Source organism: Camelus bactrianus, chromosome 23, assembly GCF_048773025.1.
Source record: "Camelus bactrianus isolate YW-2024 breed Bactrian camel chromosome 23, ASM4877302v1, whole genome shotgun sequence".
Lineage (NCBI taxonomy): Eukaryota > Metazoa > Chordata > Mammalia > Artiodactyla > Camelidae > Camelus > Camelus bactrianus.
The window spans coordinates 20,691,963-20,710,227 of record NC_133561.1 but is presented as its reverse complement, the minus strand read 5'-3'; the positions used below and the strand labels follow the sequence as shown (position 1 = coordinate 20,710,227).

The following is an 18,265-nucleotide window of genomic DNA, read 5'->3' as shown; positions in this document are numbered from 1 at the left end:
AATGAGTCCAAATCCATTTAAGATGCATTTCAAATTTCTTCTTTGTCCTCCAAATATATCACTGTCATAAAGCCTTCTGATGATTCCAGGCCAGCTGAAAAAAAGGCTGTGCATGTGCACTTTATGTTAGAGTATTAAGTTAAGAGATTAAATTGATGAAGTATTAGTAATCCAGATGGTAGAAGAAATAAAATATACAATAATTGTATAAAGTTCCAGAAACACTTTATTTAAAAATGGAGTTGTAAATGCATAACAAAATAACATAATAAATGTAACAAAAATAAATAAGGAGAATAATGTATTCATACAAAATAAAAATAACATAGTAAAAGGCCAAATGTTTATAATTGAACAAAACTGTGTAAACACTTAAATGATAATGTAAATAGAATAGATGCTAATATTTTCCTAAACAACTCCTTACCTTCTTCTTCCATGTGGATATAATCAGTACCCAAACATTAAACAAAAGAGGAAACACTGGTGATTATTTTGTTTTACTTTTTTCTTCTAATGGATTGACCCTGTTTTAATGTTTCACTTATTCCTTCAAAGCAATTTTCTTTTCATTCATGCTCTTTAACATTTTTTTTTTCAGTCTGCCGTTATAAGACAGAATGGGGAATTTAGCTCTACAAGGAGAATAGTTCATTTACCCCCCTTTTTTTTCAATTTAAAGAAAAATATGAGATCCATTATACAACAGGCTTTTGTTTTTACATCTCTACAAAACAGTTTTTTTTGCATCTTTATTAACTGGCCCAACAGTACAGGATTTTTAAAAATCCTGTAAAAACTTGAAGTGTACAGAGTTAGTTTCTTAAAACAAATGAAGTGCAGGATTATTGCTGAAGCATTAAAGACTATTTCATTAACATTGCAAAAGTTGCTGTTTTAACCGTTGTAGACTTACGGGGTCAGGGTTTTGAAAATCCAGGTCTAATAATAATATTTAACTGAATTAAGATTCACCCAAATTATAGTGTTCTGGAAACATAAAGATAATTACTTTCTTTTTAAACTTATCCAAATGTGAACTTACTGGAAAGAGAAAAAACAAAGTTTATAGAAGATGCTTTTCATAGGCTTCCTGTTCAGCACAGGCCCAAAGCCTTGGTCATTGTTGTCTTGCAGGGTCCTTATAAGTGTACATGACTGAGACAGGATTTACTATGGGGTCCTACAGGGAAACACACAGAAGCAATTCATTGCTTGGAAGTGAAACTATCCACTAATCTTATGACTACTGGTTCTCCAAGTTTCCTAACGTGTAAAATTTTAACTTCATGATCATTTCAAGGGAAATCTTTTTTCAAATGTCACGTATAAACTTGGTAACACAGGATCAATATACATGTTCTTGGTTTTAAAAATATACTCCACCTAAACTAGCTGTCTAGTTTAATCTTTCTAGTTACCATTTGCCCTAAAATGAGACAAAAGCTTACTTTCATGAAAAAAAAAAAAGGAAGAAAAGTGCCAAATTGATCTTTCCAAAAGTGGAGTAAAACACTGTGGGGTTAAAACAAATACAGTGTTATCAGTTACCTATATACAAAAAAAAAAAAAAAAGATGGTTTAGTCCTTATTGACATATAGACGTGTCCACCTACCACTCCCAGCAAATCTTAGTGCAAACATAATAGTTCATCTCCGTAAACCCCAAGACAATTTACGCAGCAACAGAGTTGTATAAATTACATATATGTTGGAAAATTTAGAACACAAGGACTGTTTCGAAAGGTCAGTTTGACTGTGGAGACTATGTGTTATTGTATCCAATGGTAATGAATACTAATATAAATCCTATTAATAAGAAGCAAATGTAAGTGTTTAACAAATCTGTACAGATGAAGAGGAAGTCCATTTCAGGGAGCAGCTTGGCACAGGAGACATGGGGGTCAGAAATGTTGGGTATTTAGTTTGCTTGTAGGTCACAGCATGGCTTAAAGAAAAAAAACAAAGATCTATGAAGGGAAAGGATGCAATTATCTAATTCAATTTGAAAATCATAAAACCACAAAATGTGTAACTGTCACAATCTGCTTTGTCCTATATGTGCATCAAATGGTAATCTAAATGTTCTCAAAGGATTATTATGACACCACATTATAGGTAGAAAATAAATAAATAAAATTAAGAAGACAGAGATAACAAGATTGTAGTTGATCAAGCTGTCTTATTGTGTATACGTCAACACTATGCTGCTTCCAATATTCCTAGTCATTCCACAGGTAATTATCTTTAACAAGCAAGAGAAAGTCACTCATGTACTGTAACATCTTCCTCTTCCCCATCAGGGTTGAACCTATTGAAATGTATACTGAAATCAGCCTCAGATTCGGCATTCTCAAATTCAGCTGAGACTGAGGTAGCAGCAGGATGAAGAGCCCTAGCTTCTTGTTGGCAAAGTGTCGGTGTCTGACCCGGGCTGCTGTGGTTATTCACAGGACTGGACTTCTGTTTTGGTGGAGAGGGCAAGATAGCACTGGGAAATCCCATGTTGTTCAGAGCCTCCAAAGTTCCATCCGGGTCAATCATTGCATTGATCGCTAAAAGAAAGAAAAAGAAACGGTAGAGAGAAAGACTTAATTGTTGATGCAGTTAAATGTGGATGAACACTGCTTATGAGTTGGATAATATTTCAACTACTGATGCTTATTTACATGAACTTAAATTTGGCTAACCCTTTCAATTCTGTATTTTAAACCCCACTTTCAGTAATTCTGGGGCTGATCTATATCGCAGATTGTAAAGATATGAATGCTTTCTCTGGTCCCTTGAGTAGGTCACTTACGGGCATTTCAGAACCGATAGGAAGACTGGTATTTGGAGATAAGGAATTTAGGGAAAATCTTTTTAAAATCTGCTTTCATCATTAGGAGAGGATGGTTATGATTTAAAGGAACACTCCTAGTCTTATTTATCACTTAGATAATTGGGGATTAGTTGCTAAGATGGGGTTCAGAGTAACCTGAAGGTTAAGGAGGCTAAATACTAGCACACTTTGAATGCTACCACAGCATGCTGTCATTCATCCTGGTGACAGTGCGAGGGTACTTGTCATGTGCAAGTGTGTAAGCACCCACTGGGCCATAAAGGTCCCCTCGGAGCCTAGATATTAACAGCCCACGGCAGCCCCAGCCAAACAGACCCTGCTACCTCCACGGGAAGGGCCAGATAAAAAGCAGCTTTCAATCCAGAAGATCCTTGAATGGACAAAGGAGAATCTTAAGACACAGATATTCAACTTGGTATCGGGTAGAGTGGGGAGTTGGGAGAAAGAAGCACCACAGATACAGAAATCATAGTAAGAGGTCTTTTTCAAAGCATATCCCCATCTTACCAGCTAACAATCATGTGAACAAGACACTTTTACTCATAGGGGTATACTGTAACCCTTAGGTGTGCTGACGCTGAGAAAAGGTTAAGAATCACTTTGCTAGGACCAACATATCATGACTATGATAATTCAATCAATAAGGACTGAGTAGAATTAGCAACTGACTCTGGAATCTGCCCGTTGTACCACTGGGGACTTCTAGGTCAAGACACAAAGGCGTTAATGTATAATTAAAGATCTGACACACACCAAAAACAAGGTCCTTGTTCAAGCTTAGGAGGTAAACAGACTCTTTTTCTTCTGTCCCCTCTCTCTGGTCCCTATGTCCAATATGCACTCATTTCTTGTGGTTCATTCAAACAACTATTATTTAGAGTAGAAGATAAGTTCATTTGGTTTATAACACAAATATAATTTAAGAATTATCAAGTAAATAATGTTAACTGTCAATGAGCATTTTCAGGTACATATATACATTTTAATATATTATTTTATATACTTTTCATATACTAGTATTTATATATATAAATAACAGGTACTATGTATAAAGCTGTGAGTTATAACATCTAGCCTGTATGCCCAGGATTTAACTTTATTCTATTTTTAATTATCTATACTGGGTTTTAAAACTTCCTTTTTATGAGTAATTTGAATAAGTAGAACTCTATATCTATCCAAACATCATTACACTTAATCAAATAGTGTTCTAATAATAATATTTTAGAAATAACACTCAGAACATACTTGTCCTACGTTGTTAGCTTTTGATACTTAATTCAGTAGTAAATTTACCTTGCAACTGCTTTTCAACTCTTTTAAGCTCCTGTAAGATAGAAGAAATTTCCTGTAGGGAAAGCAGTGACAAAATTAGCTTACTTTAATTAAAACGTTTTTATTTGATAAGTCATGAACCTCAAACTCATCTTATTTGAAATACTTAATATTATGTACATAGCACTAAATGTGTAGCAATAGAATATAAAATTATGATATCCAGGAAGCAAGATTCAGATTTTAAAATCTTTAATGTTGAAATAATTATTTTTTTCAATGAGATAAGAACAGAAGATAAAAAGTACAAGATAATACTACTGTTTGAACAAAGACTTTGAAAAACCTGTACTGGTCAACCTTGGAACAACTATAAAAGTGCTTATGGATTTAGGCTGGAAAACGTTTAAGTTATAACCTTAGTTTTAGGATGACTCCCTGAACAATAAAAATCTACAAATTCTTGAGGAGGAGACAAGCAATCTATTAAGTTAATGGAAATGACTCATTTTAACTTATATTTGAGTTTGCCTCTTGTTTCAAAATTGCTCATTTATAACGTATAATTATTACAAGAACAAAAGTGTAGAACAGTGAGAAACATAAAAGGTTCCCCCATACCCTCCGCAACTTTGAAGCAATCAACAATTTAAACCCCTGTGAGAGATGGCTGAAGGCATAAGACTTCCCAAATTTGTACATTTATATCTTCTTTTATAAATGTAAACCAACTGTTAAAAAAATAAGTGTATCATTTCCCTTAAAATAAAACTCTACTTTTAAAATGTTTTCATATTCAGGAAAAATTACCATACCATGCTTGAGGTTTTCACAATAGGGACTTCACTTTCAGCTCTTAACTTGCTTTCTATTTCATCCCAATTTCGATCTTTGTCTTTAAATAATATTCTATAAATGAAGAAATAAACATTTCACTTCTCATATTTTAATAATCTATCACATTTTTATGACAATACAAAAAAGTGTGTCTTTTCAAAGCTACACAAGAATAAAAAAACCACCAAATATTATATGAACTGTGAATTAAATACTGAGCCAATCTCACCAATAAACTCATTTATGTGAGAGATTTGTATTAAAAAGTAACTGACTGGTTATGAATACAAATATAAAACCTTCAGTATTTATCTTATTCTTTATTGAAAAGCAAATATAAAACAAATGTTGATATAACTCCAATATTTCATCTAATATTTATAATTAGCCATATAACCACTATTTATAATGACAACACAACTTTGTTCATATAGAGCATATGCAGTGTAATATAAAATGAAATTAAGGTGAAAATTGGTTGAATTGTACCTGTTAACACCTCATTATACAGGAAGAGGCATCTTATTTATTCAGCAAAGCATGCACATTATTTCAAAGGTTTAAAATTGGAGTACTTATGCTGCTTTTGTTTAAAAATCCTAATTTATGTTAGTATATTTGTACATAACCTATGGGGAGTTAAGACACTATCCTTTTGACAAAAACAATTGCCAATAAAGATAATTATCCTTACATTAGAAATTAAATTCAAGTATCTTAACTTATAAAATAAAGTACCACAAATTTTTGACTTGTCTTTCAAATGTGATATCCTTCTTGCATGACTCAGGAGACATGACTCAGCAGTTTGAGAGCTGTAAATACTAGGTATCTTTTTGATTTCTTTTAAAATTTCTTCATTGGGCCTGGAAATCTAGTTTAATTGCCTTATATAAAAATCAACATTGTAGAAGTAGGTAAATTATTACTGTTAGAAGCTGATCAGTATTTAAGTTTAAACTAAACTACATCTTTATTTGCATTTCTCAGTGCAGACTGAGAAGGATACCCTGTAGTAAGGAATAGTCAATAGTAAGAGAGAATGGTCGAGGCAAGTACTCTATGAAAATCTACTGAATGAATAAATGACTGAGTGGATGAGGATGCAGTTACTAGGGAAGAAAGACTTGTATTTCAGTAGGTCGTATGACCACAGGAGGAGACCTACATGGTATTTTTATAGATACTACTGGTGTATCAAGAGGACCCATATTAAAAAAAAAAAAAGCTAATGAAATTGATAAAATTTTAAAATTAAATGCCAGGCCAAGTGCTACTATCAGCCAACTTGGGTTTTTTTCCCCTTAATTTTATGTTTTCCTAAGTGGCATGTGTATACCCTAAGAGAAAGGCAAGATAATCAACTGGAGAAATGGTAATAAAATATTAAATCTCTTATTTTATATATATATATATTTTAAAAGACCAATATCTGATGTATTAACTTTCCAGGGTTTTTCATGACAAAGTCCAAACTCCTTAACAAGATCTGCCTAAACTGATCCATCTCTCCAGTGTCATCTCTCACCAACCCTTTCATCTAGTTTTTGACTAATGCCATGTAAAACTTAGTTACACAGATCACCTTCTAAATTTACTGGAAGGTAAAGCAACCTGCTTAAAACATGTTAAAATGGCTGTTTTTTAAGAACACCCTTAAACATAATATTTTAAAAAAGGAACTTTTGAAAAAGTTTTTGAAAAAAATTATCCAAATGATTTCTTTTAAATTAGTTAGCCTTACAATTCAATAAGAATGATGTTAATGTGTTTTTACCATGACTATTGGTACTCATCAAACAATGATGAAAGGTATTATTTGAACATATAAGCAATATAAAATTATACTTGCATGGAATATTATAATTCACAAAACATATTCAGACACAGTTTCATTGTAATTAAAAATTTTAATTATAGGACTGAGAAATAAATTAAGCTATAGCATCAACAAATTTTTCAAGTATTTTTATATAAAGTTACCTTGAGCCTACATTTTGATATTCCTTTAAAATGTACCAGACTCCCTCTTCACTTTACTGCCTTCTAAAATATTAATTTAAATTCTTATTATGTTAAAATAATGTAATATGCACTGTCTTGACCTATTTTTCACTTTATAAATTTACATTTTTAACCAAGGTAATTGAGACAATGTTAAAAAATATATAAATATTTCAGAAAAAATACATATTATATATGTATAATATCTATTATGTATGTATGTATATAAACATACATTTCTTCCCCCGAGGTTCATTTCTCAAAATTTTTATACAAATGAACTCATAGTGTATTTACTCTCTTGCACCTTGGTCATTTCACTTAATGGTATCTTTATGTTTCCAAAAGAATATCAGTATGGACAATTAATTATAGCCAACAAACTGGATAACCTAGAGGAAATGGAACAAATTCTTAGAAACATATAACCTACCAGGACTGAATCAAGAAGAAACGGAAAATCTAAATAGACCAATTACTACTAAGGAGATTGAATCAGTAATTAAAAATCTCCTGATGAAGACAAGCCCAAGACAGATGGCTTGTTTGGTGAATTTTACCAAACATTTAAAGAAAAAATGCTTCCCAAAAGTTAAAGAGGAGAGAACACTCCCCAATTCATTTTATAAGGCCATCATTATTCTGATACCAAAACCAGAAAAGAACATTACTGGAAAAGAAAACTACAAGGTAATATCCCTGATGAATGCAGATGTAAAATTATCAATAAAGTACAAGCAAACCAAATTCAGCAGCACATTAAAAAATCATTCACCAGAGCAAGTAGATTTATCACTGGAGTGCAAGAATGGTTCAACACATGCAAAATCAATCAGTGTGATACATTATGTTAACAGAACGAAAGAAAAGAATCAAACGATCATCTCAATAGATGCAGATAAAGCATTTGACAAAATTCAACACCCACTCAGGATAAAAATTCTTAACGAATTAGGCATACAAGGAACATATCTCAACATAATGAAGTACATAACAAAGCCGCAGCTAACATCAATGGTGAAAGGTTGAATGCTTTTCCTCAGAAACTAAACAAGGATGCCTACTCTTCCTACTCCTATTTAAAGTAGTACTAGAAGCTCTAGACAGAACAATCAGGCAAGAAGAAGAAAGAAAAGGTATCATAATTGGAAAAGAAGAAGTTTCCAATTGCAGGCACATGATTTTATGTGTAAAAAATCCTAAAGAGTTAACCAAAAAATTGTTAGTTAATCAATGAATTCAATAAAGCTGAAGAATATGAAATTAACATACAAAAATCGGTAGCATTTCTATATAATAACAACAAATTTCCTGAAAAAGAAAGAAATTGATCCTATCTACAATAGCATCAAAAACAATACAAATATTTAGGAATAAATTTAACTAATAAGGAGGTGAAAGACCTCTACTCTGAAAACTACAGATATTGATGAAAGAAATCGAAGAAATAAATGGAAAGGTATCCTATGTTCACAGATTGGTAGAATTAATATTGTTAAAATGTCAATACTACCAAAACCATATATAGATCAATGCAATCCCTATCAAGATCCCAATGTTTATTTTTTAACAGAAGTTAAAGACAAACAAACAAACAAACAAACCCACTCCCCAGATTTAAAAGAAACCACAAAGGACATCAAATAGACAAAGAAATCCTAAGGAAAAAACTCCCTTCCTGATTTCAAACTATATTATAAAGCTATAGTCATCAAAACAGTGTCGTACTGGCATAAAAACAGACAAATAAACCAGTGGAACAGAATCAAGAGCCCAGAAATAAACCCAAGCATGTAAGAAGATCAACTAACATTTGACAAGAGAGCCAAGAATACTCAATGGACAAAAGACAGTTTTTTCAATATGGTGCTGGGATAACTGGATAATCACAAGTAAAAGAATGAAACTGGATCTTCATGTTCTACCAATCACAAAAATTAACTCAAAATGGCTTAAAGACTTAAATATGATACCTCCTTACTTAAATATAAGAAACCATGAAACTCCTAGAAGAAAAAATAGGAATAAAGCTCCTTGACATGGGTCTTGGATATGGAGTTTTTGGAGATGATACCTAAAGCATAAGCAATACAATAAAAAATAAACAAGTGAGCCTACATCAAACTAAAAAAGTTTCTGCAGAACAAGAAGAACTGTCAACAAAGTGAAAAGAGTAAATTCTTCTGATTATTAATAAAATTAATCTAAGTGACTATAGTTGTTAGCTCTCAATTATAATGGGGTTGATTATCTGGGGTATCTGTTCTCTTTTTGTCCCCTTCATGCTGTCTAGTTTATGGCTATAATATCTAAAAAGGGAAGAACATGCTAGTGGCAGCAGTAAGAGTCAGTACCACTGACTTCACTGGTTCCTAGCAACTGTCGTAGCAGGCTTGCAAAATATGGAACCGCTGATAATAGAAGCAAGGATGTTTGAGTAAAACAGTACCTGATCTTTCCAGCTGTTTTATCTATGGACTGTCTTATCTTCCTAGAGAACTGAAAGACAGATGACAGCAGCAGATTATCTCCCATGACCTGAAACATGCCAAAAAAAAGAGTAGACATTAAAATATTACAAATATATTGAATGACCACCAAGAACACTAGTCACAACTCACTATATAGAGGCATCTAGTATTTATTATAATTTTAATAAAAGACCAATGAAGAATATAATTAATCTGTAATTAAATTAAGAGAAATAAATATTAACAAAGGCATTTTTTTATTAAATAACTTGTCAAGTGTCCACAGTATTTGATCACATCACTTTCAAAAAATAATCCATATTATCTACTCTTCAATTACTATAATGATCGTGTTCCTTAAGCTTCTAGTTCAAATTATCATAAAAGGGAAAATAGAAGTCATCTAGAATACTAAATTTAATATCTGTTCTTTCACCAAATAATATGAACACAGAGATCAAGAAGATTACAATCCTTGTTCCGCACAGTGGAAGAGATCATTTTTAAAAATTTAATCAAAATAACAGTTTTTATGATAGAGGTTGGTACCAACCCAGTTGAACCTTATGAGCAAAACCAGGGGTTAGCAAACTTCTGTAAAGGGCCAGAGAGTGAAGATTTGGGACCATATGGTCTGTCACAACCACTCACGTCTCTCATTACAGTAATAGCAGCTGCAGATAATATGCAAACAAGGGGAATGCCTGTGTCGTAATAAACCTTTATTTACAAAACAGGTGGCATGCTGAATTTGGCCTGCATGTTGTAGTGTGCCAAAGGCTAAAGCATGAAAGGCACAGCTATTGTGGGATGCTAGATAAAGAACTGAACTTGGAGCTAAATGTGGATTCCCAAATCAGCTCCTTATGTTGTCAGAACTGCATCCAGAGTCTGTAAGAAAGTCCAGAAAATAAGATTTGGCCTTGGATGTTAAGGCTCTTTAAAAACCGGTAGGGAATATAAATCATAACATATAGGAAATCCTGCTAGATATTTTTATAAAAAACAATGTAAATAAGCGCTGAATTTTGTGATTCAATGCTGTACAAATTCTAATGAAAGGGATTAATTAAGGATGGTATTATGGAAAACTAAAACTTGAGTATGACAAGAATTTGAATTTAGTAGGGGGTAAAAGGAGAGTAGGTATGTGAAAAGCAACATAAAGACAATGAAAGCCTAAATAAGCATAATGGTATTTTGTGAGCCTTGAGGAAACAAGCCAAATAGGAGTAGATGACACAAACTAATAATGGAAGGAATGAGAAAGGGCAGGGTAGTCCAGGGTAGACTGTAACACAGAAAAGGCCAGCTCTCACTTCTACCACAAAAAGTAGAGTTCAGTAACACAATGTATTAAAACTTTTTCTCATAACAACCTTGAAATAACTGTCAATCTAAATGTTTTCATTCTCTTTAAAATTATAGGGAGAGGGTATAGCTCAAGTGGTAGAGCACATGCTTAGCATGCACAAGGTCCTGGGTTCAATCCTCAGTATCTCCATTGAAAAACTAACTAAATAAATAGACCTAATTACCTCCCCCCTGTAAAAAAAAAAAAGGTTAAAAAAATTAAATAAAATTATAAACTTCTATATGGTTTTATTGCATTTAGAGGAATTTACTTTCCTAGACCTCAGGACAGAGTAAGTATAAATTAGGTTAGAGAAAGGGTCCTTTTCCTGAAACCAAGAGCAAATTATCAACTTTCAGCACAGGACAGAGAAAGTGTGTTTTAAAGCCATCTAGCACATTGCCATCATGGCTCTGGAACTAGTTACATGCTTCTCCCGTAGGCAGACTTTTTCTACTCAGTACTACTGCAAACACACATACTCTTACATACTAACTTTTAGCTCCCATTACTTAAATCCAGAGATCCACAAATGTGGTCTTAGTAACATGGGAGATACACGGAGCAAACCTGACCCAACCTACAATTTTTAACTGTCAAGCTGAGTCAACCCACAGGTGTGTGATAAATAAATGCATACTACTCTAAGCCACTGAGATTTTTGTGGTTATGAAAAAATAGCTGACTCCTCTAGTCATATGGTTTCTTCCATCCCATTTCCCTACCCTCCTCCACCCAAGGTAAACAATATCCTGAATCCCATTCATCATTCCCTTGCTTTCCTTTTTATATAACTTGTTAGATCTACTTCTATCCTAAGTGTATGCATATATATATATAATATATACATTAAAATTTATGACAAATCACATTTTGAGAATGACTTTTCTCACCCAATGTTCTGTTGCTAAAATTCATCCACACTGTTTCCAAGTTTGGTTACTGTTCATAGACGCCCTTTTTGGGTGACTTCTGTTGTCAATGGAAAAGGGTATATACTAGCAGCAAAACTGTCAGATAATGGACTATGTTTATGTTCAACTTTAGGAAGCAATGTCAAACTGTTTGCCAAAGTGACTGCACCAATTTAACCTCAACCAGCAACAATAAGAAAGCTTATGTACCCACAATTTCTCCAACATCTAGGATTTTAAGACTTTTTAATTTGTTGACAATTGAATGAATATTAAAAAAAACTGCAGTCTTGAAATGTATTTCTTTGAACACTCGTGAGGTTGAACATTTCTTCATATTTTGCATGTCAGGTATTTTTGGTGAAATGCTGTACATGATTTTTGCAAATTTTTCTATTGGGCTGTTTTTGTCTTTTTAAATTGACTGTAGAAGTTCTGGTATATTCTGTATACTAATCCTTTGTTGCCTGTGTGTTTCACATAAGTCCTTTAATATAATGAAATTTATCAATCTTTTATTTAAAAGTCATAAATTTTTGTCTTTTAAGAAATCATTCTCCACTACAATGTTGAAAGATACATATATTTTACTAAAAAAATTAAAAGTTTTGCTTTCGCCCTTTAGGAACTAAATTCATTTGTATTTGATGTGATGTCAGCAAGAAACTCCATTCTACTCATAAAGACAAAGATCTTTTCCCCAGCCCTATATATTGAACAGTTCTCCTCCTTTTCCCACCAATGCTTCCCCTGCCATCTGTTAAAGTTTACGGTTTACTCACTTCATCCCTGCTCCAGGTTCTCCGCCTTGTAATTGTCAAGTGATCAGGAGGCTCTGTTGGTTGAGGTCTTGGATCATTAGACCGACAGTTGTTTCCTTCTGGAGTTTTAGAATGAACTAATGGAGGGATCTTTCTGAAGTTGAGGCTTTCATCAAAAACTCGATCAACTAACTAACAGGACAAAAGCAAATCTTATGAGAACAATTTGGAAAAGCACAGATATTGGCATTATAATTTTTATGATTAGACAGAAGTTATTCCACTTTCAAGTAGTAATAGAAGCATGTTATATCTTCAATAAACCAATTACTCTTTCTTTTTATAACCACTTCAAAGGTGTCTGTTTCATAAAAGATGTTCATCTACATAGATTTTATTTTCAAAATCCAAAATATAGAATTATGTTAAATTTGTTTCTTCTATGGATAAGATTTCCCCAAAAGGAAAACAGATGATAAATAGAAAAAGCTGAGGCACGTAGATGGACAAGGAGTTCATTTTACTCACATTGCCTTACCAGGGTAAAATAATGTTTTTCTTTTAGTTTCCTATCTTGTTTTTTCCTTTTTGCCTCCCCAAATCCAGGTGCCAAATTTCTTCACAGATATATAAATTGCAAATAATAATTAAGTTTACAAAAAAATTTAATTTACAAAATAAGTATTTTGGTCTTAGATAAACTTTTAGCAATGCTGCAGAAATGACATATTCCAGTAAAAATGATATACTGCCATCTACAGTGCAAATCCTATACATACAATACAAAGTAACTCAGGTTTACTGAAGAGGGAATAAACTCTAGTACAATAATCGGAAATAAAACCAAAAGTAAAAATGAAAATCTACTCAATGAAATGTTTGAAAAATTTTACTGGGTCAGAGTGAATCATGTTAGGTAAAATTTAGTTAGACAGCTGAGAAAATAATATCTTCATTATTTAAAATGTACCAGAAGAATTGTGTATGTCTTGCCACCAAGAAGATCTTTTTGTTTTTCACCAATAAGAATGATTTGTATATACATGTACAATTGATCAATGTGGTAACAAAACTCTACACAGATTGATGAAACATCATTTACAAAATTAGACAACACATGAAGGGGGAAAAAAAAATGACCATTAAAGAACAAGATTATAAATGTGACAAAAAGCAACTGAAGAAAATATTATTAGCACAGTTTACCAGAATTAAATTTGTCAAAAAGGCTAGCCATTTGTGACTACTATTGAGAACATTATTTTATAAATTTAAGGAAGTAAAATGAATTATCAGTATTAGAGGCTGGCAAATTTTTTTTCTGTAAAGGGCTAGATCATAAATATTTTAGGCTTTGCAGCCATAGTCAACTACTCTATTCTGACATTGTAGGATAAAACAGCCAGATGATAATGAAACAAATCAGTATGGCTTTGTCCTAATAAAAGTATTTTCTTTCAAAATGCCAGTCTTTTGTTTATATCTCTGCACCAAATCAAGAGAGCCAACACGGCCAGAGTACTATTATTTTTATATTATATGTTAAAGGCACCTTCTGGAGCAATGTTATGCACATGGTGCCCCCTGGAGTTGGAGAGAAGGAGGCCCTGAGTTTGGAAGGGCAACAGTCTATATATGGTGACATTTCAGAGTTCACAAGAATGTTCGAAAACTGAATACATACATTTGAATATATGTGTATATGTATATTTCAACTTTTCGAAGTATCTTTGTGTACATATATATGTATGTGTATATTCATCAACAGAATTAATTTAAGTAGTAAAAACTTGAATTTTTCTCTTTGTTTGCTACTAGAGATAATTCCTAGTTAAGAAGCAATGAAAAATACCTTTTTACCTAGGATATTTTCATAGGCAAATTTTACAGAAACTTTATGCAATCATTTATCAAATTTTGGTTTGCTTTTCAGATACCATTTATCTTTACATTTTACAAAGGGCTTATTTTAAATAATTTTATAAGCTTCATGTTAATAGTAGATCAAATGTCAGCCTTTATGGTTTTGTTATAAAAACATAAAAGAAGTTTGTTAAAGCAAAGTTGGAAAACGCAGAGCTTCATGCAAACAGGAAGGGTGGACGTAACTAAAATAAACTAAGCAAAAAGCTAAAAGCAAAAGAAATAAAGAAAAGAAAGAACCTTATGCATTTCTCCATGAAGATCTCCTACCTCTTCTCTAGTGTCTATGGCAGAGCCAGGGGTGGTGGCAGCAGTGCTTACTGTGGTACTAGGGGCAGTGCCTGATGAAGTCACTGAATCTATCTCTCCTGCTACATCGTTGATTTCCCGAGCAATGAGAGCAAGATCTTGGCTGATCCTGGCAATAATTTTAGAAAAGAAGTTTAATCCTTTCAAATAACAGCTCGATAAACAATCATTCTGATAGAATTAGTTACATAAGTTGTCTATCTAGTTAAAGATTTGTACCCCAAACTTAAGATATTTGGAAATGCTATTAACTATTCTGATACTCAGTCTTAAAACTTTAATTCTAAAAGTTAATAAAACTAAACTCCACATAATCTACAAGTTGCCATTTTGAAAAATATATGTTAAACCACCTTGAAGTAGTGATATGTCTTTTAAAAATACACTGTTACTGACTAGTATTAACATATTATAAGAGTTCTTAAACTTGAGGGAGATGAACAGAATTCAAGGAGTCTGTGAACTTGAATGAGAAAAGCAGTTATAACTTTATTTTCACTAAGCTCTAATTGAAACTCAGCTTTTCTTCCAATTATAAATAAAATCAACAAACAACAGTGGTATTAGCGTACTGGTGATTTTTGTCAGCAAAAGAAATCACATTATAGTTGCTAGAGGTACCTCAAAACATTTAGTCATCACTACTTCAAGATTACTGCAGTCATTAAATCCATGGCAGTAACATTCCATTTAGTATGTTAACAAAAAATCCATGTATTAGTATATTCAAAACTACTTTGATAACCGTATTTCAATTTAATTGTATTTCTTTGTCATTCAAAGCATTTCACGTTTATGCATTTAGAAACATTCTTCTGAGAAGAGCTCCCTAATCTTCCCCAGATGGCCCAAGGTGTGTATGGTACCAGAGGTGAGGAACTCTGACACAGCATGGCACTCACTTCTTGCTACACACCACACTCATAATACACAGTGTGTCCTCTGAGGGTCACAGGGTAGAGGTAGCACTTGTGAGATAAAAATTATCTAACTGAATATGAACAAAGATACACTTTCAGAGAAAGTGACTGGCTTGCTCATGACCACACATCTTAAAAATAGCTAAGACAGGGCCAGATCCCAGGTTTAGAGTGCACTTCCATAAAGCCACATGAACTGAATTTGTATTTTCAGCCACATGAACTGAATAACCAAGTAACTGTTATCAGTGATAACTCAGAGTTTTCTAAGTTTTGCATGCACTGCACATGATCTCAATTTGGCTGCTTCCACAGGGAAGGTTTTGGAATGACAGAATACTCATAAAAGTATCTGTATAAGCTTCGGAACATTAAAATCCAAAGCACAAAGTAACGTTTTTTAACTTATGCAAAATGTGACCTTGAAAGACTTTCAAGGAATGCAGTAATTGCATAAAAACTTAACTACACATTTAAAAAGAGAAGTTAAGCTTATGGCCCAACAGAAGCAATCAGTAGTCAATTTCTTTTTATTTATCGATAAATATTTACCAATCTGGGTATTGTGTCAGGCGCTAAGGGCTGCAATGGTGAATAAGCAGAGTTCCTGGCCTCAGAGGCTTAGAATTCTATTCTAATACAATCAAATCAGTATTTACCATTACATTACAGTGGAAATCATTATAAAGAAGTTTTATATTCATCAACTCTAATTCTCACAACCACCTTGTAAGAGAGATACTAATCATCTTTTTTTTTAATAGATGAGCAGAATCTGCCTCAGGAGAGGTTATGCAACCATTTTTTGGTAAAGGTCACAAACAGTAAGTGGTGTAAACAGATCTTTCTACATGTCATGCTACATTTCACATCATTTCACATATAATTTCTAAAAACCTGTTAACTGTTAACGTAATTCTTTTGAGAAGAAGTTTAAACTGTTTCTTTAGATAAAATATTCAACTCCTGCAACTTCCTGAAGTAGTAACTAAGCTAGGATGAGAAACAGAATAACCAAGTTTGAAGAGATAAAAAACAGAAAAGCATTTACTTATCCAACAATCTATTTTCTCATCAAAGTTTTTTACGCAGACGTTTGTACATCGAAGCTTCTGATGTTTGTAGAAAGCAGTATGAATTAATTAAAAAGACATGAACAATAGCAATCTCAACATGTTATGTAGTAAAAATTGCATTAAAATGAACTCAATGTATATACCACGTATATTCAGTCAGTAGGGATCCAAAAACCCTGCTTTTAATTTGCTAAGTATGTTGTATAAACACTAAGTGTTTCATTGCATGGTAATTCCTATCTTAAAGTTGACTCAATAATATAGATCATTAATTTAAATCTGCATTGCTTAAAAATCTTAGCACCTACTAAAACCAGTATTAGGAATTCTAAAAGACACATAAAACTATCAAGAAAAAACCCAAAGTTATGAATATCTTCAAGTAGAAATAACAGATTTATGACTCAATAGAGAGTATGGGTCTATTCATATGGTTCTTAAAGCTAAGCTTACAGATTAATTCTGTAATATTTCTATATTACATTTATTGGAATATTTCATAATAATGTATTTCTTTACATCTCTTGTATTCTGTGCTTTTTCTTTGATCTCCAAGCTTACAACCCCTGTTCTTAGTCTCAGTCTCCACCTTTATCCAGTCTGCTGAAGGAGGATATTCTAAAATCAAACAAATCTTTTGTTTGGAGTTTTGCTTCCATCTGCTTCCTTTGCAATACTAAGAAAAATTCAAGCCTTCCAAATGGAAAAACTAATGGATAGTTTTCACAGTTAATTTCATTTTCTTTATTATAAAATATGGTTGGGATAACAGTCCTATCTATATTGGAAATACAGATTAAGTTCTATAACATCTGTGCTAGTTTTGTCTACCTCAGTGTCAGAACCAATAATCCAATTTTAAAAATTTTGTAGAAATACATATGCATTATTTCTAAAAAGGTGGGGTAACAAGGACATAATGAAGTTTATGACCTTCTCATGTAAACTATCTCATAATGTCCTTTCTTATTTAAATCAATCAAAGGTTATTTTTCATGAAGGGTGAAATACAGGGAAAATGTATTAATAACAGGATTTGGGCATACTGGAAGTTTAAAAGATATAAAATACTAGGCTTAAGAATATGCATCAAGTAAACTGAGCAGGTCACAAAGAAGCAATGGTAAGAAGGTAACTTTGAAGGTCTTGGCAAATTGTTGTGGTAAACAAACGGTATTTCCTAAATGAATACGAAAAGTTAAAGAAAAAACAAACACCACCACTCCACCAGACACAAAGTCTGCAAGTTAAGACAAGAAGGCTGAAAGTCACCTGGCAGGAAAGCACTGCCCTTATCCAAGGAGCAGGGTTTGAGGCAGCCAAAGTACATGCAAAGAGGCAGTATAAGGTACCCTGGGGTCAAAGAATATGAGGAAGGCATGATAAAGTCCTAGGAAATGGGGAAGAACTTTACAGAAACTGAAGAACAACTGTCATTTGAGCTTTGTGGGCAGATGCTTTGTGTCTACTCTTGCTATTTGGATCTGGTCTAGCCAACAGAATTAAAGAAACAGGCTGGACCTAGACTTCAGTTACTTTGAACCAATAAAGCAGGTCTTAAAACTGACTGAATAGATGT

At 32.8% G+C, this 18,265-nt stretch overlaps 1 protein-coding gene across 9 annotated transcripts in view; it reads right to left on the bottom strand.

Annotated features, from left to right (window-relative positions):
* Nucleotides 1–203: 203 nt before the first annotated feature.
* CEP170 (centrosomal protein 170) overlaps nucleotides 204–18,265 on the bottom strand; it is a 100,542-nt gene continuing 82,480 nt past the window's right edge. For 5 of the 9 annotated variants that reach the window (XM_074351747.1, XM_074351745.1, XM_074351750.1 and 2 more), the window contains 6 exons: nucleotides 14,622–14,799; nucleotides 12,480–12,650; nucleotides 9,408–9,496; nucleotides 4,933–5,026; nucleotides 4,139–4,190; nucleotides 204–2,555 (listed from right to left, as the gene is read on the bottom strand). In XM_074351747.1, the coding sequence (XP_074207848.1) occupies nucleotides 2,266–2,555; nucleotides 4,139–4,190; nucleotides 4,933–5,026; nucleotides 9,408–9,496; nucleotides 12,480–12,650; nucleotides 14,622–14,799 (874 nt within the window). In that variant the 3' untranslated portion in view covers nucleotides 204–2,265. The remainder of the gene's footprint in view (nucleotides 2,556–4,138; nucleotides 4,191–4,932; nucleotides 5,027–9,407; nucleotides 9,497–12,479; nucleotides 12,651–14,621; nucleotides 14,800–18,265) is intronic. The other 4 variants (XM_074351748.1, XM_074351753.1, XM_074351751.1 and 1 more) reach the window with 3 other exon arrangements.